Below are 27,668 nucleotides of genomic sequence, written 5' to 3' on the forward strand. Positions count from 1 at the left end.
TTTCTGGAGAGTTTTTATCATAAATGGGTGTTGAATTTTGTCGAAAGCTTTCTCTGCATCTATTGAGATGATCATATGGTTTTTCTTCTTCAATTTGTTAATATGGTTTATGACATTGATTGATTTGCATGTATTGAAGAGTCCTTGCATTCCTGGGATAAACCCCACTTGATCATGGTGTATGATCCTTTTAATGTGCTGTTGGATTCTGTTTTCTAGTATTTTGTTGAGGATTTTTGCATCCATGTTCATCAGTGATATTGGTCTGTAGTTTTCTTTTTTTGTGACATCTTTGGTTTTAGTATCAGGGTGATGGTGGCCTCATAGAGTGAGTTTGGGAGTGTTCTTCTCTCTGCTGTATTTTGGAAGAGTTTGAGAAGGATAGGTGTTAGCTGTGCTCTAAATGTTTGCTAGAATTCGCCTGTGAAGCCATTTGGTCCTGGGCTTTTTGTTTGTTAGAAGATTTTTAATCACAGTTTCAATTTCAGTGCTTGTGACTGGTCTGTTTATATTTTCTATTTCTTCCTGGTTCAGTTTCAGAAGCTTGTGCTTTTCTAAGAATTTGTCCATTTCTTCTAGGTTGTCTGCTTTATGGGCATATAGTTGTTTGTAGTAATCTCTCATGATCCTTTGTATTTCTGCAGCGTCAGTTGTTACTTCTCCTTTTTCTTTTCTAATTCTGTTGATTTGAGTCTTCTCTCTTTTTTTCTTGATGAGTCTGGCTACTGGTTTCAATTCTGTTTATCTTCTCAAAGAACCGGCTTTTAGTTTTATTGATCCTTGCTATTGTTTCCTTCATATTTTTCATTTATTTCTGACCTGATCTTTATGATTTCTTTCCTTCTGCTACCTTTAGGGTTTTTTTGTTCTTCTTTCTCTAATTGCTTTAGGTGTAAGGTTAGGTAGTTTATTTGAGATGTTTCTTTTTTCTTGAGGTAGGATTGTATTGCTGTAAACTTCCCTCTTAGAACCGCTTTTGCTGCATCCCATAGGTTTTGGGTCGTCGTGTTTTCATTGTCATTTGTTTCTAGGTATTTTTTGATTTCCTCTTTGATTTCTTCCATGATCTCTTGGTTATTTAGTAGTGTATTGTTTAGTCTCCATGTGTTTGTATTTTTTACAGTTTTTTCCCTGTGATTGATATCTAGTCTCATAGCGTTGTGGTCAGAAAAGATACAATTTCAATTTTCTTAAATTTACCAAGGCTTGATTTGTGACCCAAGATGTGATCTATCCTGGAGAATGTTTCGTGTGCACTTGAGAAGAAAGTGTGTTCTGTTTTTTTTTGGATGGAATGTCCTATAAATATCAGTTAAGTCCCATCTTGTCTAATATGTCATTTAAAGCTTGTGTTTCCTTATTTATTTTCATTTTGGATGATCTGTCCATTGGTGAAAGTGCGGTATTAAAGTCCCCTACCCTTGTGTTACTGTCGATTTCCCCTTTTATGGCTGTTAGCATTTGCCTTATGTATGGAGGTGCTCTTATGTTGGGTGCATAAACATTTACAGTTGTTATATCTTCTTCTTGGATTGATCCCTTGATCATTATGTAGTGTCCTTCTTTGTCTCTTGTAATAGTCTTTATTTTAAAGTCTATTTTATCTGATATGAGAATTGCTACTCCAGCTTTCTTTTGATTTCCATTTGCATGGAATACCTTTTTCCATCCCTTCACTTTCAGTCTGTATGTGTCCCTAGGTCTGAAGTGGGTCTCTTGTAGACAGCATATATACAGGTCTTGTTTTTGTATCCATTCAGCCAGTCTGTGTCTTTTGGTTGGAGCATTTAATCCATTTACATTTAAGGTAATTATCGATATGTATGTTCCTATTACCATTTTCTCAATTGTTTTGGGTTTGTTTTTGTAGGTGTTTACCTTCTCTTGTGTTTCCTGCCTAGAGAAGTTCCTTTAGCATTTGTTGTAAAGCTGGTTTGGTGGTGCTGAATTCTCTTAACTTTTGCTTGTCTGTAAATGTTTTAATTTCTCCATCGAATCTGAATGAGGTCCTTGCTGGGTAGAGTAATCTTGGTTGTAGCTTTTTCCCTTTCATCGCTTTAAATACATCCTGCCACTCCTTTCTGGCTTGCAGAGTTTCTGCTGAAAGATCAGCTGTTAACCTTATGGGGATTCCCTTGTATGTTATTTGTTGCTTTTTCCTTGCTGCTTTTAATATTTTTTCTTTGTATTTAATTTTTGATAGTTTGATTAATATGTGTCTTGGTGTGTTTCTCCTTGGATTTATCCTGTATGGGACTCTCTGTGCTTCCTGGACTTCATTGACTGTTTCCTTTCCCATGTTAAGGAAGTTTTCAACTATAATGTCTTCAAATATTTTCTCAGTCCGTTTCTTTTTCTCTTCTTCTGGGACCCCTATAATTCAAATGTTGGTGCGTTTAATGTTGTTCCAGAGGTCTCTGAGATTGTCCTCAGTTTTTTCATTCTTTTTTTTTATTCTGCTCTGCTGTAGTTATTTCCACTATCTTATCTTCCAGGTCACTTATCTGTTCTTCTGCCTCAGTTATTCTGCTATTGATTCCTTCTAGAGAATTTTTAATTTCATTTATTGTGTCGTTCATCATTGTTTGTTTGCTCTTTAGTTCTTCTAGGTCCTTGGTAAACGTTTCTTATATTTTCTCCATTCTATTTCCAAGAATTTGGATCATCTTCACTATCATTACTCTGAATTCTTTTTCAGGTAGACTGCCTATTTCCTCTTCCTTTGTTTGGTCTGGTGGGTTTTTATCTTGCTCCTTCATCTGCTGCGTATTTCTCTGTCTTCTCATTTTGCTTAACTTGCTGTGCTTAGGGTCTCCTTTTTGCAGCCTGCAGGTTCATAGTTCCCGTTGTTTTTAGCGTCTGCCCCCAGTGGGTAAGGTTGGTTCAGGGTTGTGTAGGCTTCCTGGTGGAGGGGACTGGTGCCTATGTTCTGGTGGGTGGGGCTGGATCTTGACTTTCTGGTGGGCAGGGCTACGTCCAATGGTGTGTTTTGGGGTGTCTGTGAACTTAGTATCATTTTAGGCAGCCTCTCTGCTAATAAGTGGGTTGTATTCCTGTCTTGCTGGTTGTTTGGCATGGGGCGTCCAACACTGGAGCTTGCTGGCTGTTGGGTGGAGCTGGGTTTTAGTGTTGAGATGGAGATCTCTGGGAGAGCTCTCGCTGATTGATATTACATGGGGCCGGGAGGTCTCTGGTGGTCCAATGTCCTGAACTTGGCTCTCCCGCCTCAGAGGCTCAGGCCTGACACCAGACCAGAGCACCAAGAGTCTGTCAGCCACATGGCTCAGAAGAAAAGGGAGGGGAAAAAAGTAAGTAAATAAATGAATAAAATAATTAAAATTTAAAAAAATTATTAAAATAAAAAAGTAATAAAAAAAAGAGAGCAACCAAACCAGTAAACAAATCCACCAATGATAACAAGCACTAAAAACTATACTAAGATAAACGTAAAAATCAGAAACAAGTCAGTCGTAGACAGCAAACCCCAAGTCTACAGTTGCTTCTAAAGTCCACCGCCTCAATTTTGGCTTGATTTGTTGTCTATTCAGGTATTCCACAGATGCAGGGTACCTCAGGTTGATTGTGGGGATTTAATCCGCTGCTCCTGAGGCTGCTGGGAGAGATTTCCCTTTCTCTTCGTTCTTCGCACAGCTCCTGGGGTTCAGCTTTGGTTTTGTCCTCACCTCTGCGTGTAGGTTGCCCTCAGCCTTCTGTTCCTACCCAGACAGGACGGGGTTAAAGCAGCAGCTGATTAGGGCGCTCTGGCTCATTCAAGCTAGGGGGTGGGAGGGGTATGGTAGTTAGAGTTGGAACATGGGAGGAACCTGCAGCGGCAGAGGCTGGTGTGACACTGCAACAGCCTGAGGCGTGCTGTGTGTTCTCCCAGGGAAGTTGTCCCTGGATCGTGGGACCCCTGGCAGTGGCGGGCTGCAAAGGCTCCTGAGCGCGGGTGTGGATAGTGACCTGTGCTTGCACACAGGGTTCCTGGGGCTGCAGCAGCAGCATTAGTGTTTCACGCCCATCTCTGGGGTCTGAGCTGATAGCTGTGGCTCGCGCCTGTCTCTGGAGCTCGTTAAGGCAGTGCTCTGCCTTCTGTGGGCAGACAGGGAAGGATTCCCCTCTCCTCACACACCCTGAAACAATGGTCTCTTGCCTCTTAGGCAGGTACAGACTTTTTCCCGGACTCCCTCCTGGCTAGCTGTGGCACACTAGCCCCCTTCAGGCTGTGTTCACGCAGCCAGCCCCAGTCCTGTCTCTGGGATCTGACCTCCAAAGCCCGAGCCTCAGCTCCCAGCCCTGACCTGCCCTGGCAGGTGAGCACACAAGCCTCTCTGGCTGGTGAGTGCTGGTTGGCACCGATCCTCTCTGTGCGGGAATCTTTCCGCTTTGCCCTCTGCACCCCTGTTGCTGTGCTCTCCTCCGTGACTCTGAAGCTTCCCCCCTGCCCACCCCCCTCCCACCCCCATCTCTTCCAGTGAAGGGGCTTCCTAGTGTGTGGAAACTTTTCCTCCTTCACAGCTCCCTCCCAGAGGTGCAGGTCCCATCCCTATTCTTTTGTCTCTGTTTTTTCTTTTTTCTTTTACCCTTCCCAGGTACATGGGGAGTTTCTTGCGTTTTGGCAAGTCTGAGGTCTTCTGCTAGCATTCAGTTGGTGTTCTGTAGGAGTTGTTCCACCTGTAGATGTATTTTTGATGTATTTGTGGGGAGGAAGGTGATCTCCATGTCTTACTCCTCTGCCATCTTGAAGGTCCCAAAAGGTTGATTCTTAATCTACAGTGGAGGAAACATTCAAAATCAAGATTGTTTTACTTTTGAAATCTGTCAGTCTTTGCGTTTATATTTATTACTTTTTTCCAGATTCTTTTATCTGATTTTCCCACCTCCATCTTCCCCCTTTATATAATCCATCCAGTTTGTTATAAGATATATTAATTAAAACACAGTTTGATTACAGAACTGCTCACAAAGCCTTCTTTAATGTTTTCAAATTCTTAACAGTATAAATTCCTTGCTAGTTTGTTTCTTATTTAGGTCCTGTATAATTAGGTTCTTAGTTCAAGTTCCTAAACTGCTGTTTCTTTCTTCAGCCCTATATGACTCTATATTATGGCCCAACACAGCCTTTTTCCCATTTCAGTAGAGAGCTTCTGGACATCCTCATCTGCTTGCTGTAGCTCATCTGTTTTCTCTGCCTGGAATATTCTCTCTCCTGCTTTTTGTGTTTCAGAATTTTTCTTTAATAAAGTACAGCTTAAAAGCCCTTCATTCTTTCACTGAGTCTTTCCTGATAGCCTCAGCATGAAATGATTCTCCTTCTTCTTAATTTACCCTTAGCTCTTTTAAGACACAAACTACATCTTAAACTTGTTAAGGGAAGAATAAAAATATTTTTTTATGAAAGTGCCAATATATACATTCCCTGAATATGGTTTTAAAAGTATCAATAATTTTTGGGAAAAATGGTATAAATGTAGATTAGTTATGGTGTAATAAATACTAATATAATTTAAATGAGGGAAAATTCAGTCTTTTTCAAGAGATATATTTGATTTAAAAATTTTAATAAAACAAAGTTACATGTATACTCTTTTGAAATTTCTTACATTTGTGTTTGTTTTATGTCTAAATATTTTTCCCCATTGCTTTCTGGAGTAAAATCTGACCTTGTTTATGAAAAAGAAAAGTTTAGATACAGTGCTAACAAAATAGCCTTTTAGTTATAAAATGCGTTGTGGTGGAACAGACTAGAGTTCAGTTTTGTTATCCATGTTGTCCACATGATTTCAGACTTAGTAAATACTTGAACTGGAATGTTAATTTGTAAAGTGTGACATTTAAAAAAATCTGATTTCTTAACTTTTTTGGTGTGTGTAGAACATTTTATATGAAATAAATTTGTAATGTTGGATAATAATTATATATTAATAATCTGTTTATAGAACCTGCCTTCTGGATCATCACGTGTTGGAGCCATTAAACTTACCTACATTTCAAAGGTAGTCTCTCTGTATTGTCTTACATTCATGCATGAATTAAAATCCCTTAGAATGAGAGTGTGAATAAAAGGAGCCATTTCCTCGCTTTGCCATTTAAGATGATGTTCTGGTTCATATTACATTGAAAACAGTACCTGATTACTATGTTTAGGAAGTTCTTTGATAAAATTAGAAAGAATATGGAGTTAAATTACAGGATGTGGCAAATTGAAAAGTTAACATTAACTTTTATGATCAGGTATATGAACGTCAGAAGGGGAGATTCATCTGTTAACAATTAGGTTCTGTCTTTGGGAAATCTGGAGAAGATTTTTCTAAGTCTGTATTTATTTATTTAAACTGTAATTTTTAATCTCATTACCTTTGTTTGTTCCTTTATGTTTTACTTTGAGGAAAATATGAACCATCTTCATGATAAAAGATGGGTTTTTTTCCCTCATTTGACTTTGTCTCTACTAACTTGTTTTCTTGTTTGTTGATTTTTCTGGAATTTTTGCAATACTGTTTTTCTTTTCTTTTCAGAAATTTAGATTTGGTATTAGGTAGTTTTTTCCCTCTTATTGTCTTTTCTTAGTGTTTTGGGAACTGAGATAGAGAGATGCTGAGGAACTAGTTTTGTTTTACACAAAGTAATAAGCTTGATGATGACTTAAGATGAGATATGAAAAATAGCAACTCAGTATGATTAATATGCATATACATACTATTATGCATACACTGAGATTTGTTAGCAAAGGTCTTCAACAGAAGAACAATTTACAAGTGTGCCTCTATTTAAAAGAAAGATATTTTGATTAAAAAAAGCTGTTATCAGCATCATAATAGAGCTATTCATTCTCATTGACCAAAAAAATTACATATTTAAAGGGAACCATTTTATGTTAAAGCCATATTATGTAAATTTGCAAAAGACAAATATTGTTGAAGTATATCTCAAGTGTTCCTATAAATTTAAGACATTTAGTAATACTTCAGGGTATCTTACGGCTTAAATTCTATAGAGACTATCATTAGGAAGCAAGTGTAGAATTACATTGTAGAATAAATTGTAGATAATTCCGGCCCCCACCTCCCCTTTACTTGATTGCCTACAGTAAAGGTATACTACAATGTAAATATGCTGCCAGGGACCTTTGACTCTTAATGAAGTGATGTGGAAAGGCCTGTTTTCTTGGAATAGGCATTTGAGGTAGAAATGGCCCATGTGCCTGTATCTTTTCAATTGCTTGTTGCCTGGTCTTTTTAAAAATTAAGGTATTAACTCAGCAAAGAAGGCAGACTGACTGGCCAGCTGCATTCCCCTCCTCCATTGCTTCCTTTTTAAAATATAACCTTCCCTGTGTAGTTCTGTTAGGTTTCATCTCTGTCCCACAGCTTACTGAAGTTTGAATTGTACACCTTGTACTCTACTTTAGACATGCCACTTTTTCCCCAGAATTAATTCCTGGAACAAATTTCATTGTGACTCACTGCTCAATTTGTAGTTGAGATCAGTCAGGAACCCCAGACTTAGAATTCCTTCTGAAGGTACAGAACAGATGCTACAGTTGTAAGTTCTAACACTGGGCAACAGCATGGCAACAGTCATGAATGGGCTTCCATGTGAGCTACTTTATTTAAAGGGCTAGCAGCAACCAGGTGCAACTAGTTGCTTCACCTTCTAAACGGGACCATGTGCTGCTTTTAGTAAAGGAGGGGCCCATTATTATCCTAGGGTATTTTAATGTACAAGTGGGAATCCAGTGCCATTTTGATTTCCTCATTGCAGGTTAATGCCTTCTGGATTTTTGGACTTTATTAAATATACAATCTCCCCCTTACCCACCACCATTTCCTCATGCAGTTCACAGCTAATTTAGAAATATGCAATTTGGCAAGAATTCATAGTTTCTGTGGAGTATTCATTGAGGGTATTTTGAAAACTACATTAAACCAAAAATATGTGTATGTGTGACATAAAACTTAATGGTTTATTTTCAATTTCTTTGCACTTCCTTTGAAGAAAAAACAATTTTGTTCAAAGAGAGCATGGAAGTATCATTTGTTTTAAACATCTTAAAGTTGGGACCCATATTCTAAATTTAATTTACAGTTCTTTTTCAGTTGCCTTAAAGTTTAATTTTAGATCTGTGTGCTAAATGTGTATGATTACTGGGAAATCATACATGTGGAATTCACATAGTGTTTAAGATTGGTTATAGTAGCACATGAAGAAGTGAGTGATTCATCTCTCTTTCTTGTTAGGTTAGCGATGCAACTAAGCTAAGGCCAAAGGCTGAGTTCTGTTTTGGTGAGTAGCCATATTTTATACGTTAGTTATTTTAAGTTAGACTAATATAATTTCATCATATTGTAAGAAAAAACAGTCACAGAAAACCACACAACACAATCCTATAGGGTAATGAATTATTCTAAGGCAAATTCCCTTGAAACTATCATCTGGTGAAGAAATAAAACTGCTCCCCAACCCCTGAAGCCTCTTTCCTGTGTCCCATCCCAGTCACAGCCTCCTCCCACTCAGCCCATGTGTAATCATTATCTAGACATTTATAGTGATCACGTCCAGTGAGATTAATTTTAAACGCTCTACCCGATATTATTTGATATTCAATACTTAAATAACAGAAAGGATTTAGTTTGCAGCTTATGGGTAATGAGAAGTTTACAGTTTGGGAGCAAGGGTAGTTGAGGGTATTTGATTAAGTGCTCAGTGAACATTTAATGAATGTCTGGTATATGCACTGTGCTTGCCATGGGGCTATGAGAGTAATAAGAAGCAATTGCTGCCCTTAAGAATCTCACGGGCTGGCTGTCTCACAGACAGATACAGTACCAGGGAGTTATCGTTACATTTATCACAGGCGGTAGATAAAGCAATGTACAGTCTATTCAAGGAAGAGCTTCAGATCCTTTTTGGAGATCTTGGGAGTGAAGGGAGCCACACTGGATGAGACTAACCTGATCATCCTTTATCACTGGGGAGAAAAGCTGGGAGGACAGAGGCGTGCAGGGGAGAAGAACAAGGTGTGAGCAGAGAACTGAACACTCAGTAAAGCTGGAGAGAATGGTGAGAGACTGAAAAGTAGAAAGAGAGGAGTCAGGGTGTAACGTGTTGACAAGCGATTTTTTTTTTTTTTTTTTTTTTTTTTTTGCAGTACGCAGGCCTCTCACTGCTGTGGCCTCTCCCGTTGCGGAGTACAGGCTCCGGACGCGCAGGCTTAGCGGCCATGGCTCACGGGCCCAGCCGCTCCGCGGCATGTGGGATCTTCCCGTACCGGGGCACGAACCCGTGTCCCCTGCATTGGCAGGCGGACTCTCAACCACTGCGCCACGAGGGAAGCCCAACAAGCGATTTTTTTTTGTTTGTTTCTTTTATTTTCTGGAAAACGAGAGAAGAGAAATTAGAGAGCATCTAGAAAGTAGATATAGGGTGAAGGAAGTTTTTTTTTTTTTTTTATGGATCGGAGAGCTTGATGCAAGTACATTAGTTAAGTGGCTTTTGAACTGCTGTTCCTAACATAGAGCCTGAATTAGGGGGAAAGAGGAGGTATGAAGAACATCAAAAGGAAAAGCACAAGGACTCGGTGACTGGATATGTGGGAGTTGAAGGGAAGAGAGAGGTGTCCAGTAGGTTTGCTTCAAGGAAAGAAATGAGGGATCCAGGAGAGCAGATTAGATAGGGTGAAATGTTCGGTAAGGAGTTTGAATGGTGGGGAAACATCCAAATGGAAATATTCTGGTGACAGTAATTGAGGACTGGATGGAGCTTGAAGATCAAGAATGGAAAACTTTAGAATCTGTTAAAATAGTGGGTGTACTTGAAGCTGGGAGGATCGATATGCTGTTAGAGCGTATGTTAGTGGACATTAATGATGAAATTATTGATGTCAGTTTCCAGCTGACATCAATAGGGACTATTTTACATTAAGTAAAAAAGATACTTCTTGGGGTAGAATTGATGTTAAATTTCTTTGTTTTCTTTTGCTTGAAAAGAGCCGGTTTCTTCTGTAGGCAGTATGTTAGGGATAGCATCTGATGGCAATCATATATATCCAGTAAGGAAGTGTGATATGAGCAAGATGTAGTATAGCTGTTCAGAGAATCCTCTATAATGCTTTTATTGCCACTAAGAAACTAATAAAAAGTCATGTATTTATTACAAATTTATAATTTTTGGTTGCCAAATAGGAAAATGCCTCAGAACCTTGTTGAATGGAAGCCTACTGGGGGCAAGTCAAGTGATAGAGAACTTTATATTTTAGAGTGTATCATGTGCATACTCCTGACAGGTCTTTAATGTAAAATCTCAAACATACAGTTTGAAGGGCTAGCAATATACAGTAAAAGATTTGCTATTCAGTTACTGGGGTATTTAGAATGAGTGATTTTAGTTGAAATCAGAGATTAACAGTTATTTATTGGTCTGCCAACAGTTTATTGGTCCTTTACTATTAGAGGGAGTAAAGATTCATAAAATGTTTGCCTTCAGAGAGAGGCACTGGCTTCTAAAATGGAACTACAGCTTCCATTCAAAATGGCAACATAAAGACTTTCCTTCCCTGTTTCCTCTCAGATTGCCCCCAAACAGTGAGAACAAGAAACATCCAAACCATCTTTGCTGAAACTAGCAGATTTCTGTAATCCACAGTGTATAAAGATGGAAAGTGGATGGAGGAGGAATAAATGACTTGACAGAGTAGAAGAGACCAGTGGAAGGTAGCTATTTCCATGTCCTGCCCCCACGCCAGCTCTGGATAGACTAGGTGTTGGCTTTGGTCTGGGGAGGCAACAGGGAGGAGGGACCCAACACAGGGACTTTGTTTGCATGTCTACGTAGAAACAACCTCTAGTCCCTACCTCCATCTGGCTCCAGCAGGCAGCCACCCTTCCCCCATCCCAGCGAGGAATGGCATGCGTAGTATCTCCAGAAATAGAATCAGTGAGGCTGTGTGCGTGGGGACAGTAGTCTCAGAGAAGTGGGGGGATGAGGCATGAAACAGAAAATGGGAGGATTAAATGAAAACTTCTGCACGCTGAATGCAACTGTTTCCCGTGTCCAGGCCCAGAGCACCAGGCAGCCAGGTGGAGGTGGGGCAAGAATCTGAACACCCCAGAGAAGAGAGCCATAGGTACTGACAGCTGGGCATTTCTACCAGAGGAGATTGCTGTACAGCAAAGCCCACCAGTCAGAAACCCTACATATATTCAAGAGAGCTTCCAATCTGTTTTTTGTTACCTTGTTTTTAAATATGGTACCAAAATGCAATCCTGGTCTTGGCCAGTCCAGGATTGCATGACATTTGAGAAGAAAGAACTGTCACATAGGAAAAAGAACATGAGACAATGCAAAACTCCAAAGAAGAAGTCAAAGAAAGCTAAAAATAAAACAAAGATAGATAGTAGGAGAGAAATAAGAAAATTAAGTTAGAGTTTCCATTAAGAAAGCCAACGTCTGACTAATAGAGAAGGAAAGGCTAGAGAAAGAGTAGAGATAGAGAAAACGGGAGAAAATTGGCAAAGAAGTATAATAAAATGTCTCATAACCGTTTGAGCCGTAACCAGTTGATCCTGGGGTGTGAAATGATTTTTGTTTGGAGTCAAGCTAATGTTTATGCTTCAGGTTTTATCCATTTGGTACATTCACTTTGATGGTAAAGACTTGAAATGAAATAAGGGAGTACTTAAGTGAAAAGATAGTAAGCACACAAGCCTCTGCTATGCATTCATTATATACAATGAAACCCTTGCTTTAAAAGCATGGGAAGTTACAGGTTTCATACAGTTTATTATTATTATTATTATTAAAAGTTTTTTCCTTCCTTTCCCTGTCCACTGTTCCCCCAGCATTGCTAATATAAGTTTTTAGTAATTTGCTTTACATTTTCCACAATACTTCTTTACTTGGAAACCTCCAAGTGATGATGATGGTGATGATGATGATGATGAAGGTGATGAAGATGGTGAACAAGAATATCTGTTCTATCCCAGGCACTGTGCTAGTTTCTTTACACAGATCACCTCCACCCCCCAAGGCAGGGATGGGTGGCATTCCACTTCATAGATGAGGAAAACAAGAGTCAGAGATTAAATACATTTCATAAGATGGTATTGCTAGTAAGTGCATGAGCTAGTCAGGTCTGCCAGCTCCAGGCTCTGATTCTCCCTCCTGTCGTATCGCTGTGCCTCTTCCTGCCATTAAATAATGCTTAAAGCACATGATTTTTTATTCAGACTGCAAAGTGTGCTGAGAGTCTTTTTAGAGGTGTATTTGCCTCTCTTCTTTCCCTTCAAAGAGATCCTTATATAAATGTTATTTATTCAAAAATATGTGTATTAAGAGCTTTATAGCAGGTGTAGTGTATTACCAAGAGCTTAGATTTTTAAACTCTTGAGATGTTTTAGGTAGCTGCCCAAAACAACATTGAGGAGGAAAATAGCTGTTATGAGGAGAGCTCAACTTTAGCCGGAGCTGGAAAAAGATTATGAAAGGATGCTTTACTGATTGTTAGAAATTAAAAACAGAAGCTATATATTGACATATATAATAGCCTAGTGAGTTACTAATTTATCTTAATTTATATTTATGGCATTTATAATTTCTCCAATCTCTAGTAAGGTATAAAAGAACAGATTTATAGTGTGTTAAATTTCTTTAGGTCCAAACTAATTGTTTTATAGCACTTCACAAGATAAGACTCTCATATCAATACAAGGAAGCTCTTGTTTAGTGTCTTGGTCTCAGTCTCAATTTCATAATCTTGTGTATTTGAGAAATAAGCTTTTTTCCCTTGAGGGTTTTCATTACCCGCTTCCCTTAGTCATATTCAACTGTTAGTGTACCATTTAAAATTTTGATGGAGACTTTTGGAAGTTATTTGTATATTTACAAAAAAAAAAAAATTGCAGCACTGTAGCTATTCAGATGCCTTATCTCCTAGAATAATGTTTGTTTTTAAAAATAAATCGTGTGATGTATAATTAATAAGCTTTAATTTGAACATTGACTAGTAGTTTGTCAACAACTGTATGCAGATGTGCTTTGCTTTATAGAAGTCGGTAGTCACTAAAGGGGTATATGTAAATTAAATTGCATAAAAAGTTCCAAATGTATTAAGATTATAAACATAAAGAAAATGCATAAGTGCTGGAAAAATAAAGCTGTTTATTTTTATAATCTTGAGTTGGAGAGACTTTCTTAATATGATGTGAAAGCTAGAATCATAATCATTAAAGGAAAAGAAGAAGATGGATGGACTGGTTCTGATTGATCAGACATACCATGAACTAAGTGAAAAGACAAATGATAGACGGGGAAAAGTACTTGAGATAAAACAAAGGATTAATACAAAAGTGCTTATAAATCAGTAAAAAATAAATCAACAACTCGGTAGAAATATGGGTAAAGAAAATAAACAGCTCACAAAACAGATGCGGGTGGCCAATAAACATATAAAGCTAATTTGTCTCAGTAATCAAAGAAATTCATATTTAAACAAGGTATAATTTTTCACCAGTTAGGTTGACAGAGAGTCAGGAAAACACACCACACTTGGCATTTCAAACCCAGGGCATTTGTTACAGGGAATTGGATAACCAGATGTTGAAAGGCTGAAGGAGCACAAAGGGAAATGCTGCAGTAACCCACAAATTAGAACCTGCAGCTACCATCCCCAGGGCTGGAGAGAGGAAAGGGAGGAGATGGTCTTACCAGAACCTAGGACTCTCTGAGGGGACTGCAAGGCTGATGGAGGGAGGGAGCAGCAGAAGAGCCTGGAGCAGTGGCCGTTGTGTGTTGGCTGCTGCTGGAGGGAGACCAGCAAGAGCAGGACTCTGCATGGGAGTCCCCTCCGCCACCTCCCTCCCACCTTCCAGGCTCCCGCCAGGAGCTCCCATCGGCAGAACGTGGCCCATGCTGGCAAGGAAGTCTAGGAAATAATGTCACAGAGCCTTGGGGCTGAAAACAAGAGGTACTGGTGAGGACTATTAGACAAGATAGGCCTTTGGATACACTACTGGTAGGAGTGTAAATGGATTCAGCCTTTGGAGAAGACAATTTACTAATATCTATAAAAATGTTAAATGTGAATTTTCTTTGACCCAGTAAGCCTATGTTAAGAAATTTATCCTATGCTAGTGCTATCCCAAGTGTGGAGAAGTATACGTATATGTTTCATTGGGATATTTTATATAGTTTCAAAAATCAGAAATAGCCTAAATGTCCATCGACAGAGGATTGGCTAAATAAACTGTGGTATTTTTACATTCACTGAAAAACGTGGCCATTAAAAATGAGAGTTTTACCTATGTTATTGAGTGATAAAAGAAGTATCATATATGGTCTAACATTTTGTCAGATTCGAGAGAGTCACAATACTGAAGCTTGCAAGGTTTTTCAGCTGCTGCAGACATAAATTTAGAGGTAACAAGTGCAAAATTTCATATGTTGTAGTTTGTTTTGTCTCTCAACAGTTATGAATGCAGGGATGAGGAAATATTTCCTACAAGCCAATGATCAGCAGGACCTAGTAGAATGGGTAAATGTATTGAACAAAGCTATAAAAATTACAGTAAGTATTTGTACTTTTTGTGTGAAAAAATTTTAATGTGTGGATGTGATCTTTACAGTTTGTAACGATACTTACTGAGTGTCTTCAGCTTACCAACAGTTTGTCCCAGAGTTACTCAAAGTTTGTTTAAAAGACAGGTTATAATGTGAATGAATTTTCTTGTACATGGTAACTTGGCCCCTAAAATCAGCCCATAGATGCCTTTTTAACCCATTGTGTACCTAATAAGGGTCTATATTACTGTAGATTTTTTTTAAAAAATTATTTATGATACTTTTTTTTTTAACTTTTTTAAAAAATTCATTTTTGGCTGCTTCGGGTCTTAGTTGCAGCATGCCGGATCTTCGTTTAGGTATGCGGGATCTTTCCTTGCAGCGCACGGGCTTCTCTCTAGTTGTGGCGTGAGGGTTCCAGAGCACGTGGGCTCTGTAGTTTGCGGCATGCAGGCTCTCTGGTTGAGGCGCGCAAGTTCAGTAGTTGTGGCGCTTGGACTTAGTTAACCCGCGTCATGTGGGACCTTAGTTCCCCGACCAGGGATCGAACCTGTGTCCCCTGCATTGGAAGGCAGATTCTTTACCACTGGACCACCAGGGAAGTCCCTTACTGTAGATTTTAACCACTGTTTACAGTAGTGTTTCTAGGGGAAAATGCATGTAGAGTTTTACCTTGAAGATATGTTTTTACCCCCAGGGAAGATAAAGAGACTTCCTGCCACCTACCCAGGGAACAGGAGTGGCATTCCGTCTCTCCTCTAAGCCGTGACTGGGACTGGCGTTAGGTAGGTAGGAGTTGAAGATAGGAGTGGGACAAGGCAGACAAAGGGCTTAGAAATGACATATGGGGATAGGATAGGGACTGATCGGAAGAGCTGTGGCAACCAGAGGGTCCTGCCCGCGTGGTCCTTGAGGGGTTTGTCTCAGGCATCGCTTCTTTCCCTCCAGTTCCCGGGCACTTTCCTCCTGTGCTGTAGCTTCCTGCTTCCAACCTGGGCTTCTCTTCTTGGTTTTCTGATGAAATCAATATGTTTTGATTATTTATAGTGTGCCAGGCCTTGCACTAAAGGTTCTACATAAAGTATCTGGAAAAGTGAGACTTAGAAGGATTGAGTAACTTCTATGGGTTAAATGGCTGGTAAGTTGTGGAGCCATGAGCCACCCCATCTGCTTGAGTCTGGAACCTAACCCTGAAGTGCAGCACCTCACTGCTTCCTGAAAAAAAGAGCCTCCTTCCTTACTCTTTGACCCTGAAGCAGAAAACAAACTTCGGGGAGAGTTTACTACTGCTGCTGATGAGCAAGTAGGCAGGAACTGTTCCCTGATGAAGCCTCTCCTTCCCTTTCTCCTCTTTACACACTAGTGGAGAAAACACACACAGCAGGCCCGCATGGGAAGTGTGGGCAAGGAGGTCCTGTGTGAGATTTGTGTAAATTGAAGTGTATTTTTACTAAAATGAGGTTATTTACTGACCCTAAATGACTTACTCTTTAAAAACATATGCCCTGACAGCATATGTTCGTTTCCATTTAAATAAGTGATTCCGTATTTATATCACAACACAATAAAGAGTTAATATAATTAAAGCTGTTCTCAGAGTTAAGTCGATTTTTTATCTTGCACCAGAACAGCTTGTTACCACATGACAGAAAACAGCCAGCGCACTGCATCTGATCTGTACGTGGAGCAGCAGTTATTTTAGGTTTGTGCAGTTTCAGGAAAGCAATTTTAAACTGATTCAGAAGTTCATTTTCTTAAAAGGTTTTAACTGATTGTTTTTGACTCTTAATAAATAAATATTCCCTATTTGGAAAATTTCTTTAGAACGACAACATGTAGTAACTTTACTGAATTAATCTATTTTTTTTACATTTGCAATGATAAGCAGCACTGGTTTCTTAGAGCTTTAAGAGAAAAAGTAGTGAATGGTCTCAGGCTTTTTACCATTTGGGAGATTCTTGAATTGCTATATGTAATTTATTAATGGTATGAAACCATCTTATACAAGTGACACTTTAAGCTTATTCAAATGCAAGAGAAACTGATTAGGAATTGGGTAATGTTTCAAAGTATGTGGACTTTTAAATAGCTTTTGTGGTCTTGCAGCTGTTACATGTTGAAATTTTTATAGTTTTTAAGATAAATCTGTTGATATTTGTGTTTTTATAATTCACATTTAGAGAATATATATTTAAGATATAGAAATCCGTAGCCAGTCAACAAAGTGATTATAACTATATTAAAGTGAGTATAGAATTGATAGCACTTACTAAAAATCAGTTTTATATAGATACACATTAACTCATAGAATAGCAATGAAAGAATTTCCCATGCTTTAATAAGATATATTTTTAACTTTATTCTTTAAAAAATCTTACCAGTTTTAATTGCATATGCATTTTACACATTTCAGTGCAGAATCTTTAATTTGTCATACTTTACTATGGAAATTGCTGGTGATTTACGTGTAGATTTCTTTGAATATTTCAAGTTTACATTTTAATATATGTGCAGTTTACCTTTCTGTGGAGTCACTCCAAATGACGTTTTGGTGAACCTATGTAATTTAGTAGTCTGCTGAGTACAATGTAATATGTAAACTTAAAAGTTTTGGAAATCCAAAATTAGATTTTGGAGGTATGTGGTTTCAGAATAGAGGTGATTAGAGGGCAGTGGGTAAGGGAATGGTGGTTATTTATCTACTTATTAATTATAGTACCATGCCGTCTTAATGGACCATCATCCAACACCATAGTTTATGGCTTTCCTTACTTTCATGAAGTCTTTTTGAGTGTGTGTTGGTGGCTACCATTAAAAAATTTTCCCCCTATTTAAAAAAAAGAGAGGAAGAGCAATAGTAGAGGAACAACCCTGAAGGAAGTATTGACTAGAGTTTGGAAAATCAAAAAAAAATTTTTTTTAATAAATTTATTTATTTTATTTATTTATTTTTGGCTGTGTTGGGTCTTTGTTGCTGCGTGCGGGCTTTCTCTAGTTGCGGCGAGTGGGGGCTACTCTTTGTTGCGGTGCGCGGGCTCCTCATTGCGGTGGCTTCTCTTGTTGCAGAGCACGGGCTCTAGGCGCGCTGGCTTCAGTAGTTGTGGCTCGCGGGCTCAGTAGTTGTAGCTCATGGCTCTAGAGCACAGGCTCAGTAGCTGTGGCACACGGGCTTAATTGCTCCGGGGCATGTGGGATCTTCCTGGACCAGGGCTCGAACCCGTGACCCCTGCATTGGCAGGTGGATTCTTAACCACTGCACCACCAGGGAAGCCCTCAATATTAGATTTTAATCTAAAAATTAATGTTTTTAAATTATGGCCAAAATTCTAAACTTTTTTTTTTTAATTGACAACTGGGAGTAGACAGAATAAGCTGAATACAGGACTTTAGTCCTAACAGAAGTGTGTGCCCCAAAGCCTGCAGGTCATGGGTAGAGCCCTCAGAAAGATCCTAACACCCAAGAGTTTGTTCTTGCATGCCTTAGGTTTCAGTCTTTAAGCCCTGCCATTATTCTCCATTTTGTTCATCTGTTCTCTAGTCATCTTTACCTTTTCGTTTTTCTACTATTAGAATTTCCTACTGTTAGGATCATGTGCAAATACTTGCCAAAAATACATTCAAATCTCTCACAAAACAACAGTCAGAACAATAAAGGATAGGGAAGCAAGGGAGAGGGGAAAAAGGCAATAGGCAATTAAACCAAGCATGTTCAATGTCTTTGACATTTGCCATCTGTCTAGGGAGGTCACTTTAAAAAAAAATGCAATTCTAAGTTAATTGTTGAACTGTAACATTGGAATTACGCTATACTTAGCATTTTATTTTATTATAAGGACAAATGAGAAGCAGTAGGTTTAACAGCATAGGGAAGTTTTTTTTTTTTTTTTTTGCGGTACGTGGGCCTCTCACTGTTGTGACCTCTCCCATTGCGGAGCACAGGCTCCGGACGTGCAGGCTCAGCGGCCATGGCTTACGGGCCTAGCCGCTCCGCGGCATGTGGGGTCTTCCTGGACCAGGGCACGAACCCATGTCCCCTGCATCAGCAGGCGGACTCTCAACCACTGCGCCACCAGGGAAGCCCAAGGATTTTTAATATACTGTCATTTTTAGAAGAAAAATGGAAAAACCAATGTAAATTTTAGTATATTTTTAGGGTGATATTAAAGGTATTTTTTAGGATATTCTCATGTATGATTAAATCCTCAACTTCTTGAGAGGGAATAGCCACTTTTTATATGGGTCACCTTTTAACAGCACATTTCAGCTAATACATAAGTTGAATAGATAATTCTGTCTCTGGTTTCAAATTCTTTTAATGCCGTTTTCTGTTCTTAAGGATAACTTGGCCACATTGTCAAAATAATTGAAATACATGATGCTGTTCATTAGAAAACACTGGGACTTCCTTAGCAAATTGTTTCTGGGTGCAGTGAACTTTATAGCCCTTTCATTCTTAAGTATTTTTGCAAATCTCGTCAAGTAAAATTCTGTCCATTATCATATTGCCTTTAAAAAGCACTCCAAAATGTGCAACCTCTTAGAAAAAAACTCTTAGAAGAATTCAGGCTTTCCCCTCCGGAATTCATTTCTCTTCTCTGCCTTTCTTGTTTCCTTCTTTCTTTTCTTTTTTTTTTAACTTAAAAAAAGTTTTTTTTATTTTTAGATTTTATTTATTTGTTTTTTATTTTTGGTTGCGTTGTGTCTTCATTGCTGCCCATGGGCTTTCTCTAGTTGCAGTGAGTGGGGGCTACTCTTAGTTGCGGTGCACAGGCTTCTCATTGTGGTGGCTTCTCTTGTTGCAGAGCATGGGCTCTAGGCGCGTAGGCTCAGTAGTTGTGGCACACAGGCTTAGTCACTCTGCAGCACGTGGGATCTTCCCGGACAAGGGCTCGAACCCATGTCCCCTGCATTGGCAGGCGGATTCTTAGCCCTGCGCCACGAGGGAAGCCCCCTTTCTTTTGTTTCTGCCCACGACTGGTATTGTAGTTTAAATATGGAGAGAGGGTAGAGGGTTGGCCTAAGCCTGGGGAGAGTCATTAGGGGAAGCATCTAAAGGGACAGGATCCCCTGTCCTCGGGATGTTGCAAAATCTTGGGCAGGAATGGAGGAAAGGGAAAGGTAACAGCACAGAGAGGTAATACAATGTCAAGTGCTCTGATAAACTAGGGATGCAGTATAGCGGTTAAGTGTGGAAGAGAGTTACACGAACTTAGCTAGAAAGTGGAATAGCCAGGATCTAAACTTATGTTCCTGGGACTTCCCTGGTGACACAGTGGATGACACTCTGTGCTCCCAATGCAGGGGGCGTGGGTTTGATCCCTGGTCAGGGAACTAGATTCCCACATGCATGCCGCAAATAAGAATTTGCATGCCACAACGAAGGAGCCTGTGTGCTGCAGCTAAGGAGCCCATGTCCTGCAGCTAAGGAGCCGGCAAGCCGCAAAGGAGCCCACCTGCTGCAGCCAAGAACCAGCGCAACCAAATTAATTAATTAAAAAAAAATTATGTTCCCTAATGCCCCTGAGCCTGTTTTCTTACTGCTACGGTGGCGATGCTCCCCCTATGCATAGGGTTGACAGGAGGGTTAAATGGGAAAATATATGAAATAGTACCTGCCCAAGTAAGCACTCAGTAAATGATGGCTGTGTCATAAAGTAATACTGTAAAAGAAAAATTAGTATGAGAACTTAAAGGGGTATTTGCATATACTAAAAATAATTTTTATATATGCCAATTATATATAAATTGATGATCAGTTGGAAATTCTGTGATAAAGAGGGTCTCATATATAATGCTTGTTGCAAAATGATTCATTGACTTACTATTTTAGGTACCAAAGCAGTCAGACTCACAACCTCATTCTGATAACCCAAGTCGCCAAGGTGAATGTGGGAAGAAGCAAGTGTCTTACAGAACTGACATTGTTGGTGGTGTGCCCATCATTACCCCAACTCAGGTAATAAATTAATTCTTCTATTGTGTGATGGTTTAACTACTGCATGTTGATTTTTGTATTGCTATCAAAAGTCAAGCAGTACATCTTTACTGAATTAATGCAATAATTAATACAAAAATTTTATATTTATTTCTTATTTCAGAAGTATATTTTTATTGTAAAATATCTGGAAAGCATAGATAAACAACATTTAACACTTTTCATGTTTTCTTCTGAGCCTTTCTTTGTACTTTTGCCCCTAGAAATGGGGATACTTTGTAAACAGCTTTTTTCACTTACATCTCAAACATTTTCCAAGTCATCAAAAATTATTTCATGTCATTTTTCATGACTGTGTAGTAGTTTTGCCATGAATTTACTATAAATTACAAACCCTCTGTTGTTGGACAGTTCTTTTTCCTTCTCTTTCCTTTTTTCTTTTACAAACAATGTAAGTGTTGTAGGAAGGGGAACCCCTTCCAGGGCCCAAGAGTAGGCTCTTGTCTGACACCCGGCAATGAATTGTCTGAGGAGACACACGTGCTGACAAAGCAAGAAACTTTACTGGGAAGGGGCGCCCAGGCGGAGAGTGGCAGGGTAAGGGAACCCAGGAGGACTGCTCTGCACGTGGCTCACAGTCTCAGGGTTTATGGTGATAGGGTTAGTTTCGGGGTGGTCTCTGGACAATCACTCTGACTCAGGGTTCTTCCTGGTGGCGCGTGCATCGCTCAGCCAAGATGAATTCCAGTGAGAAGGATTCTGGGAGGTTGGTAGGGTATACGGACTGGCTTCTCCTCTGTCCTTTTGACATTTCCCGAATTCTTCTGGTTGGTGGTAGCTTGTTAGTTCTATGTTCCATACCAGGACCTCCTGTTGTAAGAACTCACGCAAGTGGTTACTATCGTGCCTGGCCAGAGTGGGCGGTTTTGGTCAGTGGCTCCCCTAACAGAAGTAGGAAAAACCCACTCTTCCTCCTGTGTTTCTCCTGTACTCTCACACTGCTACACTCACAACACTTCTGACACGAAATGAGTGGGTTTTTTCCCCTACACAAGCAATGCTGTGACACCAGCTGGGGGTCTGACAATTTATCTCAATTCTGACACTGCCTATCTGGATCCCACAGGTGAAGGGCTCAGTCCCACAGGACTGCCCCTCCACCCCCTTCAGATGTCAGTCGTAAGTCCACGTTGTTACCTGTGCTTCTGACTGATGGGCTATAAATTCGAGGTTCCTGTGGCCCCCTTACTGGGTTCAATTAGTTTGCTAAAGCAGCTCACAGAACTTAGGAAAACAGTTTAATTACTGTATACCTGTTTATTGTAAAAGGATATGATAAAGGATACAGATGAACATTCAGATAGAAGAGGTGTGTAGGGGAAGGTATGCGGGAAGGGGTGTGGAGCTTCCATGCCTTCTTTGGGTGCACCATTCTCCCAGTACCTCCGTTAATTCACTAACGCAGAAGCTTTCTGAATTCCATATTGTAGGGATTTTTATGGAGGCGTCATCACGTAGGCATGATTGATCATCCACTCTGTTTCCAGCCCTCTCCCCTCTCTAGAGAGTAGGGAATGGGGCTGAAAATTCCAAGCCTTTAATCATGACTTGGTCTTTCTGGTGACTATCCCCCATTCAGGAGTCCACCAAGAGTCACCTTATTAGAACAAAAGACATGCTGTCACCCAGGAAATTCCAAGGGATTTATGAACTCTTTGTCAGGAAGCAGGGTCAAAGACCAAATATTAGCAAAAAGATGCTTCTAGTGCTCTTATCACTTAGGAAATTACAAGGGTTTTAGGAGCCCTGTGCCAGGAAGTATGGGGCAGGTGGGGGCAATGAGATATTTTCCATTATCTCGTAAATGCTTTGATGAACATGCTTGTAGCATAAACTTTAGAGCCATAGATAATATGTTTTAAAGGATAAACTCCTGGAGGGAAAATTGCCAAGTCAAAGTATTTGTAAATATGTGTAATTTTTTAAACCTGTTTTTCTACAACCTGGCCTAGATGAACTAAACAGAAGACTGGAATTTTAAGTCAGTTCTATCCCCAAAGTACTGGTATGCTGAGTTAATTCTTACTCTTGGGTATTATGGAAAATATAAATTTATTTTAAAGTTTTTGATGAAATTAAAACTTGTATGCACTTAAATTTCTTGGGTTGCTCTTAAGTAAATGAGTTTGTAATGCAAATTAAATTACTGGCAATTGAGAAACTAAGAATTTTAAGGTAATTAATTGATATTGCCAATGTTAGGCATTTTCATTACCTGTGTGCCTTTTTGTACTTAAAAGCCTTATTAGTTAATTAATTATTGAGTGCTTTCTTTATGCTAGACAGAGGATATATGTACTAATGAGCAAAAATTCCCTGCCCTAATGGGAGGTTACATTTTTCACCAAAGTTGGATAAAAAATAAACTGGGAATTTGTGTGTGTGTGTATTTACTTTTTTAAAAAAGTAATGATTTTAACCTGTAAGACTTCTGGTTAAGATAGAGCTAGACTAAGCTGCTTTCACCTGTATTATGTCTTGTGTTGATAGAAGAGCTAAGACAATTTGTCTTTAGTTGTATTAAGATATTGTAGTTGTTTGTACCTGTGGCTGTCTTAATTTTGTATAGAATTAAGATTTGTGTTTTAATTTTGATATCGATTATTCAGTAGGTTCTAAGAGCGTATGGCAGGTGCAATATTAAAAAGATCCCAAAGAATTGTATTGCTTTATCATTTTACAATATAGTTTATTTAAAGTAGTATTTACTCATTATAAAAGCATTCAGATAACAGTAACAAAATGACATCTCATTTGCATGATTAATTTATTCAGTAACTATTGGTTTAGCAGGTTAAGTGCTAGGATTACAAAGTTAAGTACATAATTAGTGCTGTTGACCTGTCTAAATGTAGAACAGATTGAAAATTCCCTAAGATATGACTTGAGTACTTAGTTTTTCTCTTGAGATTTAGGAGTTCTTGAAAATACACCTTTGGTTGATGTGTAGAATAGATTGTCACCTATGTTGTACGTTATAAATAAACAGCAGGCCAATGCTTTGGGGAACATGAAAACTGTGTATAGTCAGGCTTTTAAAAGCACTGGACTGAACTGTTAAAAAAAAATTAAAACTGTGAAACTTTTAGAAAATAGCAAAGGAGAAAATCTTGAGGATCTAGGACTAGGTGAAGAGTTTATAGACTGGACATCAAAAGCACAATCTATATAAAGGGAAAAAATTGATAAATTGAACCTTATCAACATTAAAAATGTTTTGTCTGTTGAGGATGAAAAGAAAAGCACCATGCTGGGAGAAAATATTTGTAAAACCGCATATACAACAAAGCACTTGTATCTAGAATATATAAAGAACTATATCAAAACTCAATAGTAAAAATACCAAACAGTCCAGTTAGAAAATGGGCAAAATTCATGAACAGAGATTTCATCAAGAGATAAAAGATACGGGCTTCCCTGGTGGCGCAGTGGTTGGGAGTCCGCCTGCTGATGCAGGGGACACGGGTTCATGCCCCGGTCTGGGAAGATCCCACGTGCCGTGGAGCAGCTGGGCCCGTGAGCCACGGCCGCTGAGCCTGCGCGTCCGGAGCCTGTGCTCCGCAGCGGGAGAGGCCACAGCAGTGAGAGGCCCGCGTACCGCAAAAAAAAAAAAAAAAAAAAAAGATAAAAGATACACAGGTGGCAAATAAGTGCTAGGAAAGATATTCACCATCATTAGCCAGTAAGGAAATGCAAATTAAGACCGCAATGAGATATCACCATATAGCTATCAGAATGACTCAACTAAAAATTAATGATAACACAAATGCTGACAAAGATGAGGAGAAACTGAATCACTCATACATAACTGGTGGGAATGTAGAATTGTACAGCCACTCTGAAAAGAGTTTAGCAGTTCTTTATAAAAGTAAACTTGCAATCAGTGTATTAACCTAGGATTTGCACTCCTAGGCATTTATCCTAAAGAAATGAAGGCTTATGTTCACACGGAAACAGCGTGAATGTTCACAGCAGCGTTATTCCTAATAGCCCACATGTGGTAACAGCCCAAGTGCCATTTCAGTGGGTGAATTAGCCAGTGGTACGTCCAAACCATGCATACTACTCTCAATGAGAAGGGTCAGACGGTTGGTACAAGGACCAACCTGGATGAATCTCCAAAGTGAACGCAGAGTGAAAAAAGACCATCTCAAAAGCTCACCTACTGTATGATTCCATTTATGTTAAATTCTCTAAATGTCAAAATAATAAAGATGGAGAACAAATTAGCGGCTGCCAAGGAACTGGGGATAGAAGCTCTAAAGGGGTAGCCCAGGGGATCCTATCGTGAACACTCTGTACATTGGCGCTGGTGGTGGTTACACAGATCTGGCAATAAAATCGCATAGAATGATATATACAGAGACAATGAATGCATGTAAAACGGGTGAGATATGAATAAGGTCTGCAAAATGTTTCGGTGTCAGTTTTGATAATGTGCTATAGTTATACAGTTTCCCTGTTGAGGGAAACCGGTTGAAGGGTACATAGGACCTCCTGTACATTGTTTTTTTACAACTTCTTGTGAATCTTTATAATTATTTCAAAATTAAAAGTTATACCCCCCCATCCAGCGCCCCCCCCCCAGCAAAACAAAAACCAAAAAACACTGGTGGCAGGACTTTTGCAGAAAAAGAGAAATAGAAATCTGTGGTTTAATCAGTGGTATTGAAAGTTATGATTAAGTATCTCAAATTAATTAGAAAACTCTTTACTCCAAGATCCGTGTTTCTAACTGAACTAAGATGGATTTTAAGATTTTTCTACTAGAATGACACCGTGAACTACAAGTATGCTTTGAAGGTAAACAAGCAAAAAAGGAATATCTTTATTTTGCTTCATTTTAGAAAGAAGAAGTAAATGAATGTGGTGAAAGTATTGACAGAAATAATTTGAAGCGGTCACAAAGCCATCTTCCTTACTTTACTCCTAAACCATCTTCAGATAGTGCAGTTATCAAAGCTGGATATTGTGTAAAACAAGGAGCAGTGGTGAGTAGTTTAACAAAATATGTGAAGTAATGAAAAATGAGTATATATTAGCAAACTCTCAAAATGGGTTAGGGTTAGGGTTTGCTTTGTTTTTTGAAAGATCCAAAGTGAAAGACCAGCTTACTGACCAGGAGTCATCGGATAGAATAGGGGTTATTCTGTGTTCAAAACTCAGTGCTATTATTTTCTTGGTCTCTGGGTGGCTGGATAAGTTAATGCTTATTACCACTAACCTTCAATTTTAACTGAGCTTCCTAACAGCTTAAATTTATTCCAGAAAGTTTTTCTGTTGATTTTTTTACCCCCCTTGGGAATAGGTCAGGGAAAGGGAGCTCTAGTAGGGAGATTGGCAGGAAAGGGGAGACCAGGGGAGCAGGGTGTGGAAGGGTCACTTACTTGATACGGGGTTGGGCGACCCCAGTTGAAAACACTGAGACCTTGGGCTACTTACTTAACCTCTCAGGCTCTCAGTTTCTTTTTATGGAAAATTATATTATAAAACCTACCATCCAGAGGTCTTTTTTGAAAGATATAAATAGAAAGCACTTAGCATAGCACCTGGTCCTTAGTAAGAGCTATTACCTCTTGGCCCAGATATTCTCACACAACCAGATCCATAATGATGAATTGTGGGAAGAGCAAGTAAATTTACCAGTGTTTATGAATCCAGAATACCTTTCTAAAATGTGAACTAAATCTATAGACTTTCATGAGAAAATAAACTTCAAAGTTTAAAAATAAAATTTTAAAAATTTCTGTGAGTAAAGAAGTACTTAAATGTCTACTGGCGGTTCTGCTTGACCTCACATCACTCCTGGCAAGTCTGATTAGCTTAGGTCAGCCAGAGGAAGGTTCTTTCAGCTCTAATTGTGTGATCTTCTTTAGGCTAAGGGAAATGAAGGTAAGGGCTGAAGGTTTTTCATTCCAGCATGTCTACGGGTAAAATCAGAATTCTCATCAGGTCGAGTGTTAATTAGGGCTTTTAAAGAGACATTCCTTTCTTTTTGTTTTACTCTTAAATCCAAAATACTAACTAACCCTTAGAGATATTGAAGTACTTTCACAAAAGCTATATTTCATTGACAGAAGATATTTGTACAAAGCATATTCACTTTATTAAATACGTGTTGCTTTCCTTCTTAGTGTTATAAAGTACCTGTGGAAGGATTCATGCATTTTACAGACGAGAAGCTTCATGTGGTTTAACAACATTTCCTGTGCTTGCTGTTGAACTCTTGGTGGCATTTACTTTGTGGGGGATGGGGAAGTGCCTTTTTTTTTTTTAACTTTTAGAGCATAAAAAAAATAAGACCATATTATAAAATCATACAGTAAGAGCTGAAAGCCAGCCACCAGAGTTGAATTAGGAGTTCAAGGCCTGAGTAGCAAAAGAGATGAAATTTCCTGTATCTCCTCACTAAGGGATGGTAGTAAGGTTTTCCAGTGCTTGACATTTCTGATTGTGGGTTCATATCAGAATAATTAAGTTGTTACTAACATTTGACATTCTTAGAAAGTTTTATGTCTTAGAAGTTTTATGTCTGTGTTCATCTCTGATAGATGAAAAACTGGAAGAGAAGATATTTTCAATTGGATGAAAACACAATAGGCTACTTCAAATCTGAACTGGTATGTTGCTGAGTCATGAATGTTGCTTTAAAAATGTTTGACAAGTGTTACACTGTGGTGATTATATAATTTCTTGTCCTGTTTTCTATTTTTAAAATAATTAAAATCTGGTTTTGAGAGGTATATGCAGTTCAGTTTATTTTGTTGTGATGCTTTTGGTTAATGATATTTTTGTTAAATACATCTTAAATAAAAAGAGTGTATCTTCAAAGGCATTCTACCTTGAAAGAATTAAAAATATCAGAACCCCTCAGTCTACAGATTTCCTCCGAAGGCATTGGAGGAGGTGGTAGAAAGAATTAAGTCTCTGAAAGTCAACATTTGACCCTCTGATTTCTGCCTTCTCTTCCCTGCCCTCTCTTGATATTTTCTTTTCCATTTCAGATTGACTTTTAAGTTTCTTCATATAAGATATTTTTGTCCTATCTGAAGGTAGAATCAAAGATTGAAGGTCCATCTTTCACTTGTTTGAGTAACATCCTTATTTAAAATACTCC

At 38.8% G+C, this 27,668-nt stretch overlaps 1 protein-coding gene across 5 annotated transcripts in view; it reads left to right on the forward strand.

The window, feature by feature from the left end:
* Positions 1-27,668, forward strand: part of PLEKHA1 (pleckstrin homology domain containing A1) — a 58,700-nt gene that overhangs the window by 20,097 nt on the left and 10,935 nt on the right. For 4 of the 5 annotated variants that reach the window (XM_060126150.1, XM_060126151.1, XM_060126149.1 and 1 more), the window contains exons 3-8: positions 5,940-5,996; positions 8,241-8,286; positions 14,466-14,563; positions 20,387-20,512; positions 25,399-25,542; positions 27,103-27,171. In XM_060126150.1, coding sequence (XP_059982133.1) covers positions 5,940-5,996; positions 8,241-8,286; positions 14,466-14,563; positions 20,387-20,512; positions 25,399-25,542; positions 27,103-27,171 — 540 coding nt within the window. The remainder of the gene's footprint in view (positions 1-5,939; positions 5,997-8,240; positions 8,287-14,465; positions 14,564-20,386; positions 20,513-25,398; positions 25,543-27,102; positions 27,172-27,668) is intronic. The other variant, XM_060126153.1, reaches the window with a different exon arrangement.

This window comes from Lagenorhynchus albirostris, chromosome 16, assembly GCF_949774975.1.
Source record: "Lagenorhynchus albirostris chromosome 16, mLagAlb1.1, whole genome shotgun sequence".
Taxonomy (NCBI): Eukaryota; Metazoa; Chordata; class Mammalia; order Artiodactyla; family Delphinidae; genus Lagenorhynchus; species Lagenorhynchus albirostris.